This window comes from Triturus cristatus, chromosome 5_2 (genome assembly GCF_964204655.1).
Source record: "Triturus cristatus chromosome 5_2, aTriCri1.1, whole genome shotgun sequence".
NCBI lineage: Eukaryota > Metazoa > Chordata > Amphibia > Caudata > Salamandridae > Triturus > Triturus cristatus.
Window position 1 is genome coordinate 1,029,804,819 of NC_140588.1, and position 21,736 is coordinate 1,029,826,554.

The 21,736-nt window shown below is 47.3% G+C and overlaps 1 protein-coding gene across 1 annotated transcript in view; it reads left to right on the top strand.

Moving 5' to 3' along the window:
• The window catches only part of LOC146829620 (G protein-coupled receptor 83-like), a 755,876-nt gene extending 734,725 nt beyond the window's left edge, over positions 1-21,151 (top strand). Inside the window, exon 6 of the mRNA XM_085608310.1 lies at positions 15,671-21,151. Within this exon, the coding sequence (XP_085464436.1) occupies positions 15,671-16,265 (595 nt within the window). The 3' untranslated portion in view covers positions 16,266-21,151. The remainder of the gene's footprint in view (positions 1-15,670) is intronic.
• The last annotated feature ends 585 nt before the right edge of the window (positions 21,152-21,736 follow it).

The following is a 21,736-nucleotide window of genomic DNA, read 5'->3' on the forward strand; positions in this document are numbered from 1 at the left end:
TGTCTGTGGCAGCAGCATCCATTTTGTGATGCTGAGGCTTTGGTTAGAGTTAAACAGCAAAGTAGGATTTTAACATGTCTCTCCCTCTAGAAGGGAGGAATAATATCCTCATCACCAGAAATGGTATGGGGGTATTATTCCAAAGTGTTAGACACCTTACACGACATGTTTTGATGCAGCCCAACCATAGTTACCATAACCGTTTAAGATTATAAGGCACTTTAAGAGTATATGGTAGGCTATATCATAGAACAGCTATAAGGACTTGGTTCCGAAAGCTGCAGACAGGCTCAGCTCATGCTAGAGCACCATCTCACATGTTACCAAGCACTCTGCCTCCAGGATTGTTAAGGCCTGCCATAGGAGTGACTGATAGGTACACATGTGTCTATATATAAGGTAGATATAGATATACTATATCTAAGCAAGGGGTGATTACACGACCTTGCCCCAGCTGAGTGATCAGCCAGTTGTGTCTGATTGGAAGGCCAGACCAGGGGTGGCATAATACATGCTGCAGCCCCTGGGAGGCCTAGGGTACACCTATGCCCTGGGTACCTAGGGTACACTGTACAGGGTCCAATAAGGTGATCCTTACCAATTGGTTATGTACCTAGGGTACATGGAGTCCATTTTACAGAGAGAGCAGACAGCCTGAGACCCTGAATGGCAGGATCTCAGGCCAACTAAGTCGAAAAACCAGCTAGACACTAGGCAAAAAGTTGGGGGTAACCATAGTCAGATATCCACCTTCCTACACCGCAGATGCAGAATCGCCTTGTGTCCTCTTTAAAGCTAACTTTGCGGCTATTGTCTGTATTCATTGTAATTTCAAAATGAGGAAATTGGGTGCACCGAGGCGCAGGGTATTGCAGTAGTCCAGCCAGCTCAAAATAACACTTCTAACAAGTAGAGCAAAGGTAACATGGGGAGGATTTTCTGCAAAGCTTTGATGAGGGAAACGCAGGTTCCAACTGTTTTATTCACATGTTTTTCCAGACTCAACTTGTTGTCAAAAACTAACACAGATTACTCACTGCTACCGCTGGTGTGGGAGGCGTATCTGCCTGAATGGGCCACAAGTTGTCTGGAAGCGGACGAGGGATTTTCTTCGCAGTGTAAGATTTCCGTTTTCCCACCATTAAACTTCAGGGAGTTATCCGTGAGCCATCTAGCAGTCTTCTGCGTCCATTCGTGGAAGTTACTGAGTGACGTAGACTCTCTGCCTTCAAGAGACAGAATGAGCTGCGTATCGTCTGCATAATTCACCAGCTTGATGTTCTAGGATTTAAGGATGGAGATCAATGGTCTCCGATAAATATTAAAAAGGATAGGACTGATAGATGACCCTTATGGGAATCCATGCTGAACCGTTCTAAATTTAGTTAGAAAAGGAGGGGGGCACAGCTTGTTGCCTATTCTCCAGATAGGACTGAAGCCAATTCAGAGCCAGGCCCTCCAGCCCAAGTTCAGCAAGCCGCCTCAGTAATATTTTATGGTTGACCATGTCGAATACGGAAGACATATCCAGTAGAATCAAAATGGTCGACTGACCTCTGTCTGCCCGCATTCTAAGGTCGTCCAAGACCATTACTAGTGCTGTCTCTGTCCCATGACCTGGTCGAAAACCAAATTGCACGTCTTCAAGTCCCAGATCGATTTCCAGAAATTGAGAGAGAGTTTTGCTGACCAGGCGTTCAAGAATTTTCACAGGGTAAGGGAGGAGGGAAATAGGAAGATAATTATTTGGACACTGAGAAAACGACCAGCAGAGGTCAGTAAAATACCAGAATCACTTTAGCAATCTCTAGATTCCAGAACATATAAATTGTCTTCCATGAGCACCTGTTGATTATTATATTTTCAAATCTTGTATTTTCAGTGATATGTCCACCGAAGCCCCTGATGTTATATTAAAAACAGAGCTTTGGACTATTCCATTTCACGCTGAAAGGCAATATTTCTCTCCATGTGTTCCATACCTGGCGCGTCACGCAGTTTGGTGCTTACTTTCCCTCCATGTTAGCCAGGCTAATGTGCTGCATAGCCAAATACATATAAGGTCCCAAAGGAGAGACCAATTGCATTGCAAATGCTTGTTCTCTCTTTCCCTCACATTCCGTCCTTCATTTGTTGCTCATTATATACTCTTTCTGTGCTCCTTTCTAGTGTCCATGTTTCTTCTTTACTGAATAGAACAGATGCCGTACATCTTTCAGTCCTTCTTTCTCTTCGTGTCTACGTCACCAATCCGTGTTTACCTTTATGGACCGAAAGTGAATACTAAATAATATAACATGGGGATCAGTCCGCAGAGAAACACCTGCTCGCCAATGTAATGGTGACCCCTGGAAAGGAATGGGGGGCAGTAAGAGGGGTCACTTGTACAAATTAGGCCGATGGAGTTTCCACCGATTTTAGCATTTCCTTCAGAAATCACCAGAAGCTAGCCTGTGGGGGTAGGTAGCAGCAGTGCAGCAGGTGCAGTGGCACCGGGTGCAGGAGTTCAAGAAGCCCACTTCATGCCAATTTTATATTTTTGTTACCACCCAAGCGCGAGGGAGGGAATGGGGGAGGGGCCATATTCCTTGCTTGCATTTGACCCAAAAACACCCTGGTTATGCCGCTGAACTGTACTCAGAGTCAGGCTGAGGAACCCCTAAATCATTTCCCAGAGCACCCAGAAACTACCGTTTTTGAAATGTTAAAAGCGGACGTAAAGATAACGGTCATTTCGAAGTGTTACATTATCATTTTTCCCTTATGTCGAGTGTGTATGTGCAAGCTTTCTGTAAAAGAAGTGTCGCTTTAAGTGCGACATCTTGGCGCGCATTATTAAGTATAAAAAGATGAGTGAGCTCTGGTAATGACTCCAGAAAGGTCACGCCGCCGCTGCTTGCAAATTAAAAGTATAAATACATGACGCGGTTGAAGGTGAGTGCTGCCCGAGCGCCCGCCGCCCGTCTTGAGTCGAGGTGCGCAGGTCTTCAGGCGGTCGGAGAGGCCGAGGCAGCGAATGATGCGGGAGAGGCGTTATTTCCCGGGGACGCGATCGCGCGTGACTCATTCATTTAATTTTCTAGGTCCTGAACGGCCGAGGCTGCTGTTTTGGTCAGCGTCTTCATACCAACTAATTATTACTTTAAAAATATGCCTTTTCTTTAAACCCTTCAACTTCTCTGGATGCTTGTGCAGGAACCATGCAACGCGGAAGCTGTTCTATAAGAAAAGGCAACTGTACGTGAGACAGGAGCAAACGTTGTCCCTTTCAGATGCAGATCGGGTCTCGGTGACCTTGGACATTATGTCCATGCTGATGAAGGTGGCAGGAACCCTCATAACTCTGATTAAATAACTAAGAACGGCCTCGGTGGCCACAGTTTCTACTCCTGCCGCTGCGGTCCCCCGCCGCCCCTCTGTTCTTCCAGTGGCCCTGTCCTCTCCTCTCCGGCATCCATCTCTGCCTCTTGGGATTCTGTGATACCTCCCCCTGGCAGCGGGTGCTGCAGGGAGGATGTGATCGACCTCCAGGATTCTTTGCATCCATCCACATTGGCGACGAGCTCCCATTGTTGGTCTGGCAGCAGTTGTGAGGTAGAGGTGTACACTATTGCACAAAGGCCTGTTGGTCTGGACGGTGTAGAGGTGGAGGTGTACACCACTGCACAAAGGCCTGTTGGTCTGGACGGTGTAGAGGTGGAGGTGTACACCATCGCACAAAGGCCTGTTGGTCTGCACGGTGTAGAAGTGGAGGTGTACACCATCGCACAAAGGTCTGTTGGTCTGGACGGTGTAGAGGTGGAGGTGTACACCATTGCACAAAGGCCTGTTGGTCTGGACGGTGTAGAGGTGGAGGTGTACACCACTGCACACAGGCCTGTTGGTCTGGACGGTGTAGAGGTGGAGGTGTACACCATCGCACAAAGGCCTGTTGGTCTGGACGGTGTAGAGGTGGAGGTGTACACCACTGCACACAGGCCTGTTGGTCTGGACGGTGTAGAGGTGGAGGTGTACACCATTGCACAAAGGCCTGTTGGTCTGGACGGTGTAGAGGTGGAGGTGTACACCATCGCACAAAGGTCTGTTGGTCTGGACGGTGTAGAGGTGGAGGTGTACACCATTGCACAAAGGCCTGTTGGTCTGGACGGTGTAGAGGTGGAGGTGTACACCACTGCACACAGGCCTGTTGGTCTGGACGGTGTAGAGGTGGAGGTGTACACCATCGCACAAAGGCCTGTTGGTCTGGACGGTGTAGAGGTGGAGGTGTACACCACTGCACACAGGCCTGTTGGTCTGGACGGTGTAGAGGTGGAGGTGTACACCATTGCACAAAGGCCTGTTGGTCTGGACGGTGTAGAGGTGGAGGTGTACACCATTGCACACAGGCCTGTTGGTCTGGACGGTGTAGAGGTGGAGGTGTGCACCACTGCACAAAGGCCTGTTGGTCTGGACGGTGTAGAGGTGGAGGTGTACACCACTGCACAAAGGCCTGTTGGTCTGCACGGTGTAGAGGTGGAGGTGTACACCACTGCACAAAGGCCTGTTGGTCTGGACGGTGTAGAGGTGGAGGTGTACACCATCGCACAAAGGCCTGTTGGTCTGGACGGTGTAGAGGTGGAGGTGTACATCATCGCACAAAGGCCTGTTGGTCTGCACGGTGTAGAGGTGGAGGCGTACACCACTGCACACAGGTCTGTTGGTCTGGACGGCGTAGAGGTGGAGGTGTACACCACTGCACAAAGGCCTGTTGGTCTGGACGGTGTAGAGGTGGAGGTGTACACCATCACACAAAGGCCTGTTGGTCTGCACGGTGTAGAGGTGGAGGTGTACACCATCGCACAAAGGTCTGTTGGTCTGGACAGTGTAGAGGTGGAGGTGTACACCATCGCACAAAGGCCTGTTGGTCTGGACGGTGTAGAGGTGGAGGTGTACACCGCTGCACAAAGGCCTGTTGGTCTGGACGGTGTAGAGGTGGAGGTGTACATCATCGCACAAAGGCCTGTTGGTCTGCACGGTGTAGAGGTGGAGGCGTACACCACTGCACACAGGCCTGTTGGTCTGGACGGTGTAGAGGTGAAGGTGTGCACCGCTGCACAAAGGCCTGTTGGTCTGGACGGTGTAGAGGTGGAGGTGTACACCATCGCACAAAGGCCTGTTGGTCTGCACGGTGTAGAGGTCGAGGTGTACACCATCGCACAAAGGCCTGTTGGTCTGGACGGTGTAGAGGTGGAGGTGTACACCGCTGCACAAAGGCCTGTTGGTCTGGACGGTGTAGAGGTGGAGGTGTGCACCGCTGCACAAAGGCCTGTTGGTCTGGACGGTGTAGAGGTGGAAGTGTACACCATCGCACAAAGGCCTGTTGGTCTGCACGGTGTAGAGGTGGAGGTGTACACCATCGCACAAAGGCCTGTTGGTCTGGACGGTGTAGAGGTGGAGGTGTACACCATCGCACAAAGGCCTGTTGGTCTGGACGGTGTAGAGGTGGAGGTGTACACCACTGCACACAGGCCTGTTGGTCTGGACGGTGTAGAGGTGGAGGTGTACACCATCGCACAAAGGCCTGTTGGACTGGACGGTGTAGAGGTGGAGGTGTACACCATCGCACAAAGGTCTGTTGGTCTGGACGGTGTAGAGGTGGAGGTGTACACCGCTGCACAAAGGCCTGTTGGTCTGGACGGTGTAGAGGTGGAGGTGTACACCATCGCACAAAGGCCTGTTGGTCTGCACGGTGTAGAGGTGGAGGCGTACACCACTGCACACAGGCCTGTTGGTCTGGACGGTGTAGAGGTGGAGGTGTACACCACTGCACACAGGCCTGTTGGTCTGGACGGTGTAGAGGTGGAGGTGTACACCACTGCACAAAGGCCTGTTGGTCTGGACGGTGGAGAGGTGGAGGTGTACACCACTGCACACAGGCCTGTTGGTCTGGACGGTGTAGAGGTGGAGGTGTGCACCGCTGCACACAGGCCTGTTGGTCTGGACAGTGTAGAGGTGGAGGCGTACACCACTGCACAAAGGCCTGTTGGTCCGGACGGTGTAGAGGTGGAGGTGTACCCCATCGCACAAAGGCCTGTTGGTCTGGACGGTGTAGAGGTGGAGGTGTGCACCGCTGCACAAAGGCCTGTTGGTCTGGACGGTGTAGAGGTGGAGGTGTACACCATCGCACAAAGGCCTGTTGGTCTGCACGGTGTAGAGGTCGAGGTGTACACCATCGCACAAAGGCCTGTTGGTCTGGACGGTGTAGAGGTGGAGGTGTACACCATCGCACAAAGGCCTGTTGGTCTGGACGGTGTAGAGATGGAGGTGTACACCACTGCACACAGGCCTGTTGGTCTGGACGGTGTAGAGGTGGAGGTGTACACCATCGCACAAAGGCCTGTTGGTCTGGACGGTGTAGAGGTGGAGGTGTACACCATCGCACAAAGGCCTGTTGGTCTGGACGGTGTAGAGGTGGAGGTGTACACCGCTGCACAAAGGCCTGTTGGTCTGGACGGCGTAGAGGTGGAGGTGTACACCATCGCACAAAGGCCTGTTGGTCTGGACGGTGTAGAGGTGGAGGTGTACACCACTGCACACAGGCCTGTTGGTCTGGACGGTGTAGAGGTGGAGGTGTACACCATCGCACAAAGGCCTGTTGGTCTGGACGGTGTAGAGGTGGAGGTGTGCACCGCTGCACAAAGGCCTGTTGGTCTGGACGGTGTAGAGGTGGAGGTGTGCACCGCTGCACAAAGGCCTGTTGGTCTGGACGGTGTAGAGGTGGAGGTGTACACCATCGCACAAAGGCCTGTTGGTCTGGACGGTGTAGAGGTGGAGGTGTACACCACTGCACACAGGCCTGTTGGTCAGGACGGTGTAGAGGTGGAGGTGTACACTATTGCACAAAGGCCTGTTGGTCCGGACGGTGTAGAGGTGGAGGTGTACACCGCTGCACAAAGGCCTGTTGGTCTGGACGGTGTAGAGGTGGAGGTGTACACCATCGCACAAAGGCCTGTTGGTCTGGACGGTGTAGAGGTGGAGGTGTACACCATCGCACAAAGGCCTGTTGGTCTGGACGGTGTAGAGGTGGAGGTGTACACCACTGCACACAGGCCTGTTGGTCTGGACGGTGTAGAGGTGGAGGTGTACACCATTGCACAAAGGCCTGTTGGTCTGGACGGTGTAGAGGTGGAGGTGTACACCATCGCACAAAGGCCTGTTGGTCTGCACGGTGTAGAGGTGGAGGTGTGCACCGCTGCACAAAGGCCTGTTGGTCTGGACGGTGTAGAGGTGGAGGTGTACACCGCTGCACAAAGGCCTGTTGGTCTGGACGGTGTAGAGGTGGAGGTGTACACCATCGCACAAAGGCCTGTTGGTATGGACGGTGTAGAGGTGGAGGAGTACACCATCGCACAAAGGCCTGTTGGTCTGGACGGTGTAGAGGTGGAGGTGTACACCACTGCACACAGGCCTGTTGGTCTGGACGGTGTAGAGGTGGAGGTGTACACCATCGCACAAAGGCCTGTTGGTCTGCACGGTGTAGAGGTGGAGGTGTACACCATTGCACAAAGGCCTGTTGGTCTGGACGGTGTAGAGGTTGAGGTGTGCACCATCGCACAAAGGCCTGTTGGTCTGGACGGTGTAGAGGTAGAGGTGTACACCATCGCACAAAGGCCTGTTGGTCTGGACGGTGTAGAGGTGGAGGAGTACACCGCTGCACAAAGGCCTGTTGGTCTGGACGGTGTAGAGGTGGAGGTGTACACCGCTGCACAAAGGCCTGTTGGTCTGGACGGTGTAGAGGTGGATGTGTACACCATCGCACAAAGGCCTGTTGGTCTGGACGGTGTAGAGGTGGAGGTGTACACCATCGCACAAAGGCCTGTTGGTCTGGACGGTGTAGAGGTGGAGGTGTACACCGCTGCACAAAGGCCTGTTGGTCTGGACGGTGTAGAGGTGGAGGTGTACACCATCGCACAAAGGCCTGTTGGTCTGGACGGTGTAGAGGTGGAGGTGTACACTGCTGCACAAAGGCCTGTTGGTCTGGACGGTGTAGAGGTGGAGGTGTACACCATCACACAAAGGCCTGTTGGTCTGGACGGTGTAGAGGTGGAGGTGTACACCATCGCACAAAGGCCTGTTGGTCTGGACGGTGTAGAGGTGGAGGTGTACACCATTGCACAAAGGCCCGGATGTAACAATGCTTTGCACAGGGGTTCGGTCGTTCTTGTGATTCAAACTCGGCTCAATGTGCTACCGTGGGTTTACTATCCATGGCAAATCAGGTTGGCATATACTATGCCAATGTCACGCAAAGCTGTGGTGGGCACTGCTCCGCGTTACTTTGCGTCAAGGGCACCTTTGTTGGATCGGGCAGGGGTTTTGACAAAATGCTCCACACATAGAGGGGCATATTAACAAGGGCCAGCGATAAATGTCGCAAAGCACACTTAGCGCTTGCATATTTATCGCCGGCTATCCTTGGAACTTATCGCCTGGTTAGCGCGTTATCAACAACGCGCATTGCCGAGGCGATAAAATTCCAGAGATAGGTGCGCTTGCATATTTATCGCCAGCTATCTCTATAATTTATCGCCCGGTTAGCGCGTTATCAACAACGCGCATTGCCGAGGCGATAAAATTCCAGGGATAGTTGGGATATCGCTGTTTTCCATGGTGGAAAACGGCGATATCCTAGATGATAGGGTCTGTGGGTTTAGCCACACAATCCACCCCCCATGCTAGGTATGCCTTAGTCAGGAATTTAACAGACATTAAAATCCTGCGTTAAGGCATACTTAACGCGATTTTATTTATCGCTAACCCTCCTTGATAATATCGCGAAGCTGCCTTCGCGATATTATCCCATGTTGCTTTTCACAGCCACGCCTCTTTTGCATCTCATTATCGATGCGAGGCGAGGCGTGTGAAAAAGGGGCGATACATCAAGGAATCACGCGCTAGCGTGCCCTTGATGATAATGCGATAATATTATCGCCGCTTTGCGCCCGAAAAGGGCTCTAAAGCGGCAAAAATATTATTGTCGCCCCTTGATAATATGCCCCAGAGAGCGTTGTTCTAAACTACCACCGTGTGCCGATTTAATCATTTCGCGTTGCAGCACTTTGCAGTGAATTTGTAGGCAGTCTGTCCCCTTAGGGCCTACTTCCAGTGGCTGGATGAGGAGTGGAAAGAAATCAACCAGCTGTTGGTGCTTCACAGGGCACACTGTTCATGTGTATGTGGCAAGGAAATCCGACCTAAGATTAGTACATTAACTTCCGTCTATTGTACTGAAGACGTTGGGACATGCAGAAAGCAAGCTCTCCCATTGGGCGTCTTTATTCCAGAAAAAGAACAATATCTGAGAGCTTCCCTGGGATAAGAGTTGTTTTGAACACAGTTTGATGATGCGATTGTGCAACTAGGCCCAAGTGCCAGACACTCAGCACTGTGCTCAGAAGTTGTTGCTTAGAAATGCGAACGAGGTGCCTCAAACTACAAGTGTGGTAGATGAATTATTCGTGGTCAATATCTAGCATAACAGTGATTGTTCGATGGAGCGCTTAACAACTCATTTCTGCAGTTTCTAAGCACTGTAAGTTACAAATTATATTATGACCCAATGTAATGATGTTCAGTGCCACAACCTCCGAAGAATGAGAGGATGAGTTGGCTGTACCAGGACTCGAATCAGTGGCATGAAGGCCACACACACGTGCTGCAAGCGCTGACTTTATGCGCCATCTCATCAAGGCACTGGGCCCTGAGATGTCAGTGCAGCCGAGCTCCACTCTTCCTTTTATGTTGTTTACGTCACAGGCACACTTCTTATCACATTAGAGTAATTTGCATTCTTGTTTTGGAGCATATCTGTGCAACAGTCAACACATAATACTCTCTGAACAGGCTTTAGTTTCACAACGTATTTCCCTTCTGCAATGTAGCCATTTTATCTCCTATGTTATCCACATCATTTCACCACCACTTTGAAAAAAAAATCGCCCACAAGGTAAAACCAGTATTGATTTATTTTTAGCTTTACACAAATCACAGGGTATAGCTGTCAGACCGTTACTACCTGTTGCTAATACTTTACAATGTTTACATTATGAATTTTGTTCAGCGACATGCCCCACTATGAGTTCTAGAGTTGAACCACTGAAACAATTCACGCCAGTTCTTCCAATTTTTAGGTTTGGTGCTAGCCAAGACCACCTGTGTTCTCCAAACAAATAAAAAAAAGATTTACATATATACATACATGCATACATATATAATAAATAGGACCTTTCAAGCAGCCCTTTTTATTATTATCATTTTGATCTGTTTTAGTGTTATTCAGGGCCGAACTGGCCGTAGCGGGCACCGGGCAATCCCCCGGTGCACCGCACGGGTGGGGGCCAGTTTTGGGCCCCTGGGGGCCGTTTTTGTTACAGGGCCGTTTTTGCAAAACCGGCCCTGCAACAAAATCGGCTGAAAACCGGCCCTGGCAAAGAGCTCGGCGGCACCCCCGGGGGGAGGGGGGCAGCCGAGCACTTTGCCAGGGCCGTTTTTTGGTTCCCAGTCCGGCCCTGGTGTTATTCACATTCGGTTTCTACCCACCACTCCATACAACAAAGGAAAGGGGCCTACCCACTAAAGACATTGGATCCCCTAACTCCGAGTACCCTTCTGTGTCAGGGACGGGTGAGCCAATGTGCTCCTTTCTAGGTCTTGGCTCTAGAAGGCGCGCTTGCACTGTCTCGAACCGACACGTGCTGTATCTACATCCGGCTTAAAGCCACGCCCATAGGCTTACCATTTGCTGGCAACATGGGCACTCTGTTTTTCCTTCTCCCCATTTGTGAAGGGCATGCATAGTCAACCCTCTTCCAGTCTTTAACCCTCCCCGAGCAAATTGCCCAAGGACATTAAACCTACACAGCACCCAGTGTTAATCCTTGTTTCGGGGCTATTTTTTTATGTGTCTAAACTGGGTTGGGTGACTCATCACTCCACACATAAGGGGCCAGATGTAAGACTTGCGAGTCGCTATTGGTATGTAGAACAGAGTCTGCGACACTGCGATTCCCAATGGGATCGCAAATTGTATGCCTCATGCATATTAATGGGGCACTCGCAATTTGCGACCCCATTGGGAATGGCTGGCCCTCCCAGGTATGGTGGCCTACTGGGCTCAGCAGGCTTCCATGTCTGGGACTGCTTTTAAATAAAGCAGTTTTTATTTTTTGAATGCAGCTTCAAGGAAAACTCGATGCATTTAAAAAAAAAAAAAATGAAATGTTTTAGTTTCATTTTTTAAGGGCAGGTAGTGGTTCCTGGGACCACTGCCTGCCCCTAAAAACATTTACCCCTGCATTTGTAAAGGGGAAGGGGTCCCAGGGACCCCTTCCCATTTGCGACTGCATTACCACCCTCTTGAAGAGGGCGGTAAATTGCAAGTGTTTTGCGACCGCAGTTGTGGTCGCAAAACATTCTTACATAGGGTTGCGAGTCGCAGTTAGGAAGGGATGCCTTTGGAACGCCTCTTGCTAGTTGCAAATAAATTTCGACTCGCTAAATAGGGCTTGTACATAGCCCTAACAGTTTTTGCATGCACAAATGGGTCGCTAGCCCGTTTGCGAATGCAGAAATGGGTCGTACATCTAGTCCAAGGAGCGTTGTTCTTGCCTAGCGCTGTGTGCCGATTGCATTCTTTTTAAAATCCCACGCCTGGCTGTACATGCGGAGCGTTGTTCTAAACTAGCCTGTGCACTGATTTAAATATTTTTTAAATCCCATGCCAGGTGGCAACCGCCGCTTATCCCTGTGCAATCTGCAAAATGAAGCCCCCAGCCCTGGCCCCTCCCATGAGGGCAGCAATACCAGACTGAGGTGGCTCCACCACACACATTAAAAGCTCACGGTGTATCGCTGTCCTCATAGATGAGAACAGGCAGCTCTACTTACTTGGCAACATGCGCATACTTGAGATAGTGCTAATGAAGCTGCGAGAGTTGCTAACCCTGCACTGCAGATTCCTGCATAGAAGGATAGGTTCCCCTAGTCCCTTGTCGCTGCGTCCGCCTCCCCATAGCCATACTCGCTCTTCTTTCTAAATCACCTTTCTGTTATCTTACTCCTTGTTTTCAGCACAGTTCCTTACTCGGCTGTCTGGTGTGGGGAGGCGTATGTTTGCAGACCGTCTCCTGGCATTGTCTTGCATACTTCAGCAGGCTGCCTGTTCCAGTCCTTTACCACTAGGACGCTGCTCCTAGCCGCGCGTGCACCCTCCTGGGGCAGCCAGGACAAGTTGTCGCGAGATGAAAATGAAAAAGAGTTGAGCAGAGAATAAGGAACACTCCCACCGCCGCCACACGGTAGGCTGTTGTGCAACTGCGCTAGAGGATGGCTCGGTAGAGGTCCTAGCGTGACCTGGGCACACACAGAGCTGAGCCTGGGCAGTGCTACAGATCTGAGTCACACTAAAGAGGTGAACTGTCAGTGTCTCAGGGATCCCTGGATTCTGTTTCTCTTCTCATACGATCAGGGAGCCTCCCGGTACAGGACAATGTTTGCAAATATAGGGCCAAAATGATTGTTGTAGTCAATTATACACAACAATAATCGAATATGGAATTTTTACCTAGTTAGTTCACTCTTATGTTTATTTGTTTTCATCAGGTTATATTTTGTTGTCATCTTCCCTAAAGGAGTTACAATCCACCAGATCCGTGAAGAGTTGAAAACAAACTTCTTTGTTCCACGGGCAAAGGGGACTTCTCCATTTGCAGAAGATCCCTAGGAGAGTAGGCTCTAGGACTGGAGAACAGTGAAAATCACAGTGGGCAAAGAAAGGTGGCAACTACTTCTCATAGCCATGCGCAGCCAATGCAGTTTCAGTTGCCATGCTTGGTCTATGGAGAAGAGGACTAGACAGAGAATACAAATGTTAAGAAGTACAGAAAAGGTAGAGAGAAAAGGTTCTTTAAAAGGAGAGGGGAGGCAAACAAAAGACAGGAGATCAAATTGAAAAATGCAAACAAGAGAGAGAGCAGGAGAGACTGTAAGGGAAAGATAAACCAATGCAGCCGCAAACAGAAAGGGATGGTAGGCAAAGGGTAACAGAGGCAATGTGGATAGAGATTAAGAGATGAGGAGTGAAGAGAGACATGCCGTATTCACAAAAATGCGGCACAACCCTGCATTTCCCCTAGTGCTGGCGCTGAGTTCAGCTGCCTAGCGCCAATGCAGTCACCCTTTCACCATAGTGCAAGGGGGTCTGCGTTGGGGGAAGATTGTTTATGTGCAGGAAGCATCAAAAACAATGGTTGATGCGGTGGAACGCCCACTACAACACCCATTGCCCTCCCCTTTCATGTTAAATACCGAGTGAAGGGGTGCCTTATTCACAAAGCAGGCCCCTATCGTCATCACAACGTCACTGAAAGTGATGTTGTGGCCATGATAGGGGCTTGTAAATATAACCCTTACTTTTAAAAAAAGGATCTTAGGTTCAGATCCAAAAATCACCTTACATAGTGGTCTTTGAAGTCCTATTAAGATCTAGTCATTTGTACTGAATCCATGCTGCTTTTTACAAGTTCATTATCAATAGAAACCTCTTGTTTTTTTGGTACAACATGCTCTGTGTGAGAAGTGCAGATGCTTTCCCTTCTAATGTATATCAGTCATGTCTATATTTGCTAGTATAGGAGCTGGAAAGTACAACTTTATTGCTTAAATGTCCACGTTCCATTATGGAGGTGATTTGGCTTTAGATTGTACATTTAAATATGGCAGTCTTACATCTTCACCCGTAGGAATGTCAAACAATCCCACTGCAGGTAAATATTTTCAGTTCTAGTGGACGTCGCAGGCATCCATGCTTTGTACATTTGTCACTTTGAAAATGGTATGTTTGTCCAAGCAATGTTCGGCACATAGAGAGGGCTACCTTGAGGATTCTATGCAAAGATCATACTGCATTTGATAGAGTAAGTTGTCCATACTTTCGGAAGTGGAGAACTCCGCAGCAGCCAAATTGGAGGTAGCATGCAAGCAGCATCAAAGAGAGAGGGTACCACACAGCAGTATCCTAGATGCAAACTGTGAAGCCACCGCCAGCGCCTTGGAGGCAGTGCTGCTGCCTGCCCATCCTCGGCTCCTCTGTCTTCAGTGGGGTTACAGGCTTCAGATGGGCTCAGCCAACCCTCAAACAATCACCTTTCCCTTTCCATGCCTGCCCGTCTTGCTGGTCGATGTTTAAAGGTCTCACCTTTCACACAACCTGCTTTCCTACGAGTACATGAGAAAAAAATGCAACTATAGTGCACTACTTTAATGTTTGATCATAGCTGAGAATCATGCCTCCCCCCTAAAAATATACTACTTTACCCCTTTCATATCTCCTGTCCTTCAGCGACGGCCATGAGTGCTTAATTTGTAAAAGAATGAGTGTTGGTGTCAGGCTCACTGCTCAGAATCTGTGGCCCATTCCATCAAATGTCAGTGTGCTGAATACCAAGGCTGCATTGTCTTGAAACCACCACGTGCCCCTTTAATCCACTACCAGACCTTCCCTGGCTCTTCATCTCGCTCTTTCAGGTTCCCGCTTTTTCCCTTGTGTCGGTTTTTCTGTTGTTCTCTTCTCTCATCTTCCTGCTTTGTGCATTTCCCCCTCTCTTGCTCTCGATCAAAGTCTGATAAGGAAAAATAAGTGCTGGCCTACAAAAATGAGTGCCGGTGGCCCCCACCAACAACCATCAACTTCAATGAAGTCCTGGGCACGGGACATCCTATGACTTGAAGACAGTCCAGTGGAACAGACCCTGAGGGGGAATGTCGGGGAAGAGTCGCTAACATTGACTCATCAGCAAAGTCAGAAATATACTGACTATCTTCTCGGTTGAAAATTCTTAGACTATTTAATAATGAAAGCAAGAGAATGTAAGCAATGTGTTTCTTACCAATATTGAATATGTGATTGGGTAGTTGTGATTATTTTTATTTTCTTCTTTTCCCTCTCAATTTCTCTAATGTAATTTTCCTTTGCAATGAAATGTCTAGCTCGGAGGTATTCCTGGTGGAAGCCATTCCTGCAGGAGGGCAGAGCACATGGAATAGGGCAGGTGGCACCCAAAGAGGCACCATGATTTAATATAGTATATTTCCATCTTCCACCTTTGCTCTTGCCATCTGAATCCATAACTAGATTCATCAGTGTACTTGTGCTGAGATGATATTGTGATGCGAAATTTCCTTTCTTTAAAACTTTCAGACGGTGTATATTATGCCAAAGTATACAGTATTAGGAGCAGAGACAAATGCTTGATTTGGTGTTTATGCATGTTTTACCTGTTGTTCTATGAATCACTTCAACAAAAATATACTTATTCAAAACTTGAGGGGAAGGAAAACCCTAAACACCCTGCATGGGTTGGGCAGCCACATTGCCCTTGCATCCCGCGTGGTAAAGATGCTGGGGTAGCAGATGTGCGTAACATAGTGTAGTTGTGTTTGGAGCATGAGCTGAAGTTCTGAAATGGGTTGTTAATGTGAGAGTTACATTTGTGTCTGCTCACATTAAATACATCCTTCGAAGGTCCAATATTAAAGGTAACATTTTAAAAATAATGAAAATCAATAAACAACTGTTCTGTATAATTTAGTTGTAAATTGTAGTTGATATATCTGTTTTTTTTTTCATTTTTAGTGAAACCACAGTGCGGAGCCTGTGCACACCAGACTTTCCAGAACCTTCTAAACTCTTCTGGAAATACCTTGACCTTTGCACCTTCCTACTTTTGTACCTCCTACCCCTCGTCATCATCACCATTGCCTACACCCGCCTGGCCAAGAAACTGTGGATGCGCAATGCTATCGGGGACATTACCACCGAGCAGTTCATCACCCACCGCAAGAACAAGAAGAAGAGCATCAAAATGCTGGTGCTGGTTGTGGTGGTCTTTGCTGTCTGCTGGTTCCCCTTGAACTGCTATGTACTGCTTGTCTCTAGCTTGAACATTCAAACCAAAAATGCCCTTTATTTTGCTTTGCACTGGTTTGCTATGAGCAGCACTTGCTACAACCCATTCATCTACTGCTGGCTCAATGAGAGCTTTCGCTTGGAGCTGAAGTCCTTGCTGCGCATGTGCAGGAAAGTGCCTCAATCCCAGGACGACGCTCTCCCAGCAGTCAACCTGCCCTACCGAGAAGCTTGGATCGAGCAAGCGAGTCTAAAGCAAGGGCCGTCCTCCCAGAGCATCCGCTCCACCACCAACGTACAGACTGTCAACACTGATTTGTAGAAAGCTGGACTAAAGGGGGGTCTTGGAAGTGCAAAAGGTCAACAAAGTTTTATGGTTGCGTGACTCAGGTCCACAAATGTTTAGTTGTAATAGTGGGCAATAAATGTGTCGCGCAAAGGCCACAGAGCTCAGTGGTGCCAGTCGCATAAAGCTGCCTGCACAACAAATGCGACATGAAAGGATCAATGGGAAGCTGCCTTCACAGTGCTGGAGTCTAGCATTTGTCCTTGAGGACCAGATATCTCCTAGACCTTTGGGATATCCAGGTGCATTTACACGCAACAAATCTAAATGGAAGTCATTTACAGGGACAGTCATTAAACAAGAAAACCTGGAGCAGATTCTGCACATTTAGCCCAAAGGTGGACAACTGGATTTGAAACAAGTCTATGTTTTTCTGATGGAGAAAAATGACATTATAGCAGAAATTGTTTATTGGAGGGATCACAGTTGTTATAGGAACTTGTGAGATTGCTTGTGTTGAGTTTGGTACACACCATTTTGGAAATGTCATATCAGGACATTTGAAGTAAAGGTACCTGCCTCATTTAGTCAGTCTTCGATCTTGTGCCTGACAATTTGCTCTGGCTAGAAATGGTCTACTTGTCCTGTGCCATGGCTTGTTTATGATAAAAATGGGTCTTGCAAAAAGAGATACTTTCCCCCTAACATGCACAGCTTTCAAACTATTCACGTTTAACATCATCTCTTGAAAGAGTTGTTCATGTTTGCTGAATAACTGCTATCTAAGACTCTACTGAATGAATGAATGTTAAAGGTTTAGAATGAAACATTCTCTCATTCTAAGATGTGATGGCATTGGCTCAGCCAATCAGAATACTTAGGGACATATTTATGGGAAAGTGGTGCAGCACAGCAAGTCACCATGTTTTGCTGCACTGAGTCACAGGGAACGGGCAGGAGTGTACCGTATTTATCCCAGTACAGGGCATTCCGGTCTTTTCCCCAGCGCTGGCACACAATAGGCTGGTTAGCGTCAATGCAGGGACCCTAGTAGCATGGGTCAAGGGTTCCTCTGTAGCATGAATGATTGGTTTTGTGCAAGAAGGGGAACCTTCCTGCACAAAAACAATTCCCTGAGGCATATTCCCTCATCTATGTGTGCTGCAGAATGCAGCACACTTAGAAAGAGGAAGTAATGAGGAGAAATAAATAAATATATTTCTCCACGTTATGCCCCCCTCCCCTCCCCCTTGGGAAGACATAGCCTTTTGGAGCATTCCCTGGTTTACCAGTTCTGGTAAATCTGCCAATGTATCAAAATCCATGGGTGTTGAATTGGAACACCCACTCAACTCCCATGGAACTCCTTCCCAGGGCAGAACAATGCTATGCAGCGATTTCTGCTCTGATTTATGAATCCACTCACAGCCATGCAAAGTGGCCATGCTTGGCTGCATATTTAGCATTTTTCAGTTGCATCAAGCATGTACCACATGGCATGGTGCAAGTGCAATGCAACTGGGCTCATAAATATGGCCCTTAGTTTACTGTAAGTCTGGAGAAAGAATAAGAAGCAGATAAGAGTGTATGTGTGCATGTGTGCTAGAGGGTCTAATGTTCTTCTTACCATCGTGCTATTGCTAATCAGTGTTAATTGCCCTTCCTCCCTCATATCCCGTCTCTCTTTTACCCCAGCCCATATTTGCAGAGTGCCCAATTAACAGCTAATAATGCCTGCAACTGTGGGCAATAGTGCAGATTGAATTAGAATGTGTAGTAGTGTCTCCTTCATCATGTGTAGGTGACTGGGCCGCTTGGTTGTTCACATTTAAATTGTCAATTAGCCTCCATGGTTGTTTGCCTTTAGTGGGAAGGTCACCCAGTTAATTTGTAATTCACAGACATGGATTTGACCCTTGCATTGTAACATTCTAGTGACTACATGCATTTGAGATCTAGAACTGCTTTAAGGTGCTCCTTGAACAGTGCATTGCACATAAAAAACTAAAGGTGTATTACAGGGGTACCCAGGCAGTAAACTGTCAAGCTTACTGCATGTGATCCATTATTTCCTGTCATCAGGGATATCACATTCCAGTTTAGTTTTTACTTTATTACAATTAGCAATCTAGGGGCCCGATTCACAAAGGATAACTGAGAACAAAGTCTAACTTTACAAATTTTGGTATTCACAAAGGGCCTTTACGAGTAGTAGAGTTAGACTTTTGTCTCAGTTAAACGTAAGTTTTGTACTTAAGTTTAACTGAGGCTAAAAGTCTAAGGAGTTTTGTCTAAGCTCGACTTAAGACCAAAACCTAAATTTAACTGAGACAAAAGTTTAACTTTAATACTCGTAAATGCCCCAGTTAAACTTACGTTTTGGTCTTAAGTTTTACTAAGACAAAAAGTCTAACTTTACTACTCGTAAATGCCCTTTGTGAATACAGAAAGTAGCAATGTTAGACTTTCATTGCAGTTTACCTTTGTTAATTGGGTCCAACATCTTTGGTCCACTTTGTTCAATTTTGGGGAACCAGTTCTATCCCCCATAATGCACTGGGCTTGGACATGGGGTTCCACTGACATGGTGCCATCTGGTAACCTTACTATGGCATGGTATGGCTGCTCTTAGTGCAACACTAGTGACGCCACCAGTCTGTGATTTCAATTAGGCACTTGCCTCTTCTTCAGTTTCCCAGCATCTCTAGCTCTGTTCTCCAATTTCAGAACACTGACAGTGTTCTCTCCATTATTCCTGCATCTTAAAGTCACAAGGCCCGACTCACAAAGAGCCTCTGCCCTCATGGCGGAAGCTTCGCAGCGGCGACGTAGTCTCCACAACGGTGGCAAAATCTCTGCAATGAGAATTCTGATTGTGGAGGTACCGCCACAATTGCGGAGACTCCGTCTCGACTGCAGAACCTCTGCAACGAGTGTGGAAGCTCTTTGTGAATCTGGCCTAGTGTGTCCAATCACGAGGGCTAAATATTAATGCGCCATTGGGGCATGTGACACTCGACACACTATTTACGTCTCATGTTTATAAGACCAAGCCATATGTACTATCATGAGCAGATGCCCTACAAGGCACATGGGAACACTTTTATATGATTATGTAACAACCGAGATACTATCCTTTGCACAAAACACATGCAGTGCATATTGTAAGTTGTTAGTGACAAACAAAGTCATTGTTTTACAGGAATCAGGGTGGGGTCCCACAGAAGCCTTATTGCTCAATGACAGCACCTATCCTTGGTGTGCTCATCAGGGCTCATTGCTTTATTTGCACTTATGTGGGGATTTGTGGCTAAAATAGACACAGTATTTCACAGAAAACTGAGTAAGGAACACAGTGTTGTTCATGTGTATTGCAGAAGAAGATAATCATTAGAAGTGATCAAGGGACTTTTTCTTTCTGTAAAAATGCAGACATGGCATTATTGCTTTGAAGCAATTTGTATTTTCCGTCAATTGTATTGCTTATTTTCAATTGTAAAGTGGCATGCAAGCTCCAATGTTTTCTGTGCCGTAGATAATGTAAATGTTCTTGTAATAGGTCGCTTTTACTATACTGATAGCATTTGTCCTTCTATCAAGGATGTTCATTCTTTTGAAGTGTGAAAATGTAAGTGCCAGGGACCGAAGTATTTCTTAGGATGGCCCAGCGGTTGGCACTACCCACTGTCCCTACCAGCACTGGTGAACACTAACCACCACACAATACAAGTGTGACATTTTGTGCCTGATGTATAAAGGGTTTTAACCTTTTGATAACGGTCCGAATCGCTATTTTAGGCTGTTAAGGAATGCTAAATGGCCTTTCCAGATGTACAAATGCCAAATCGTGGACACAATTTGCGATTTCTACATGGTAGAAATCGCAAAGGGCTACTGCGCTTGAGGAATCGCAAATAGGAACTACCTATTTGCGATTCCTAAAGCATATGTACAAAGCATTTCCTAAATGCGAATTGGGCATTTAGGAATGCTATTACAATCAACTTCAAGTCAATGGGAACCATGTGCAAAATAAAAAAAATGCATTCAAAATGCACTTTTTATTGTGACATGAAGCGTACATATGCCCCTAGTGCATATGTGCAAATACATGTGCACTAGGACATTTGGGATGCCTTCAGGGGGGCCTTCACCCCAGAGACTCCCTTGGCTTTGCATTTCTTAAATTGCGATTTCCTATTTCACCCTTAGGTGGGAATGCAATGGCATTTCCTATTTTCGGTTCCCTAATAGCGATACCTACTTTGAAGGAATTGCTATTAGGGAATAACACATTTTGTACCTATCCTTTTACATTTCTTAAACAGCAATTCCTACGGAGTCACTATTTAAGAAATGCAAAAGAAGATTCGTACATCTGGGCCTTTGTCTATTGCAGATCAGCTAATGATGGTAATATGGACTAGACCCATGGCAACTAGATTGAATTAGTTGTTCATGGGGTTCTACTCAAATAAAAGTGCTGGTGTTTACAAATAAGTGGTGGTGCTCAGCACCGGCACAAATTAAGTACTGTTTCACTGCTATTCAGAAATATTTCTTGCTGTCAACTTGCTGACCTGAGCCATGTTCTGCCGCCTCTCTGTCTCTTTTAACTTGAGGCTATGATTCACTCTCTGATCTCTGTGTAAATATTTCAGTCATCCTTAAATGCCGACTGAACAAGGCTGCAGCTGAAATTGCACTGCATATTTTTTCAGTTGTAATCAAAGTTATTTGATACTGTCTCTGTAATCCATTCTATAAACTGAGATGTAAATATTGAAGACTCTGTTTGATATTTGTAAGCTTTGATATTGTTCCATGATTTATAAATTGCACCAATAAACCTTCATTGCCATACGAAATATCTCCAAAACATACATGCAAAATTTAAGGACATACCATGCCATGGAAAGGTATCTGGTATGAGTTCATTCACATGGTATTAAGAAATATATGTGCATACTCAATATATTTCGTGCTCATATTTTGGGATGAGATGTGGAGCTCTCCACCTTATGTATTCTGCCATGGCACAGGACAAGTAGACCATATTAGTGTGGGTAGGAAAACTCGTCTTTTCTTGTTATTCGCCTTCTGTGGTTCCCCTTAGTGACATTTGTAATCAGTCACTTTTCTTACTCCAAGGATAATTTAGGTCAGCTCATACTAGAAAGAAGGCCACCTGTTATAATCTCTTCTTTGGTGACACAGGTGAAATCTCTTTGCAAATCTATCAGCTTCAATCGTCTAATGATCAGTTATTGCTGAACCTGAAAATTGCCAGAATGTCAACAGCTCCCTTTTACTAACTTCACCTTCTAAAGACACAGGTGAGGATTATAGAACAGCTGTCCTGGCCAATGACGTCTAAAACATGGATGGACATAATGGCTCCCTATGATGTGTCCGTACGCGGGGGAAGCCGGAAATTAAAATACCCCCTCCTCCGCTTTGAACATACCTCTAAGACGTGAGTGAGCAGACTCACTGGGTCGAACCAT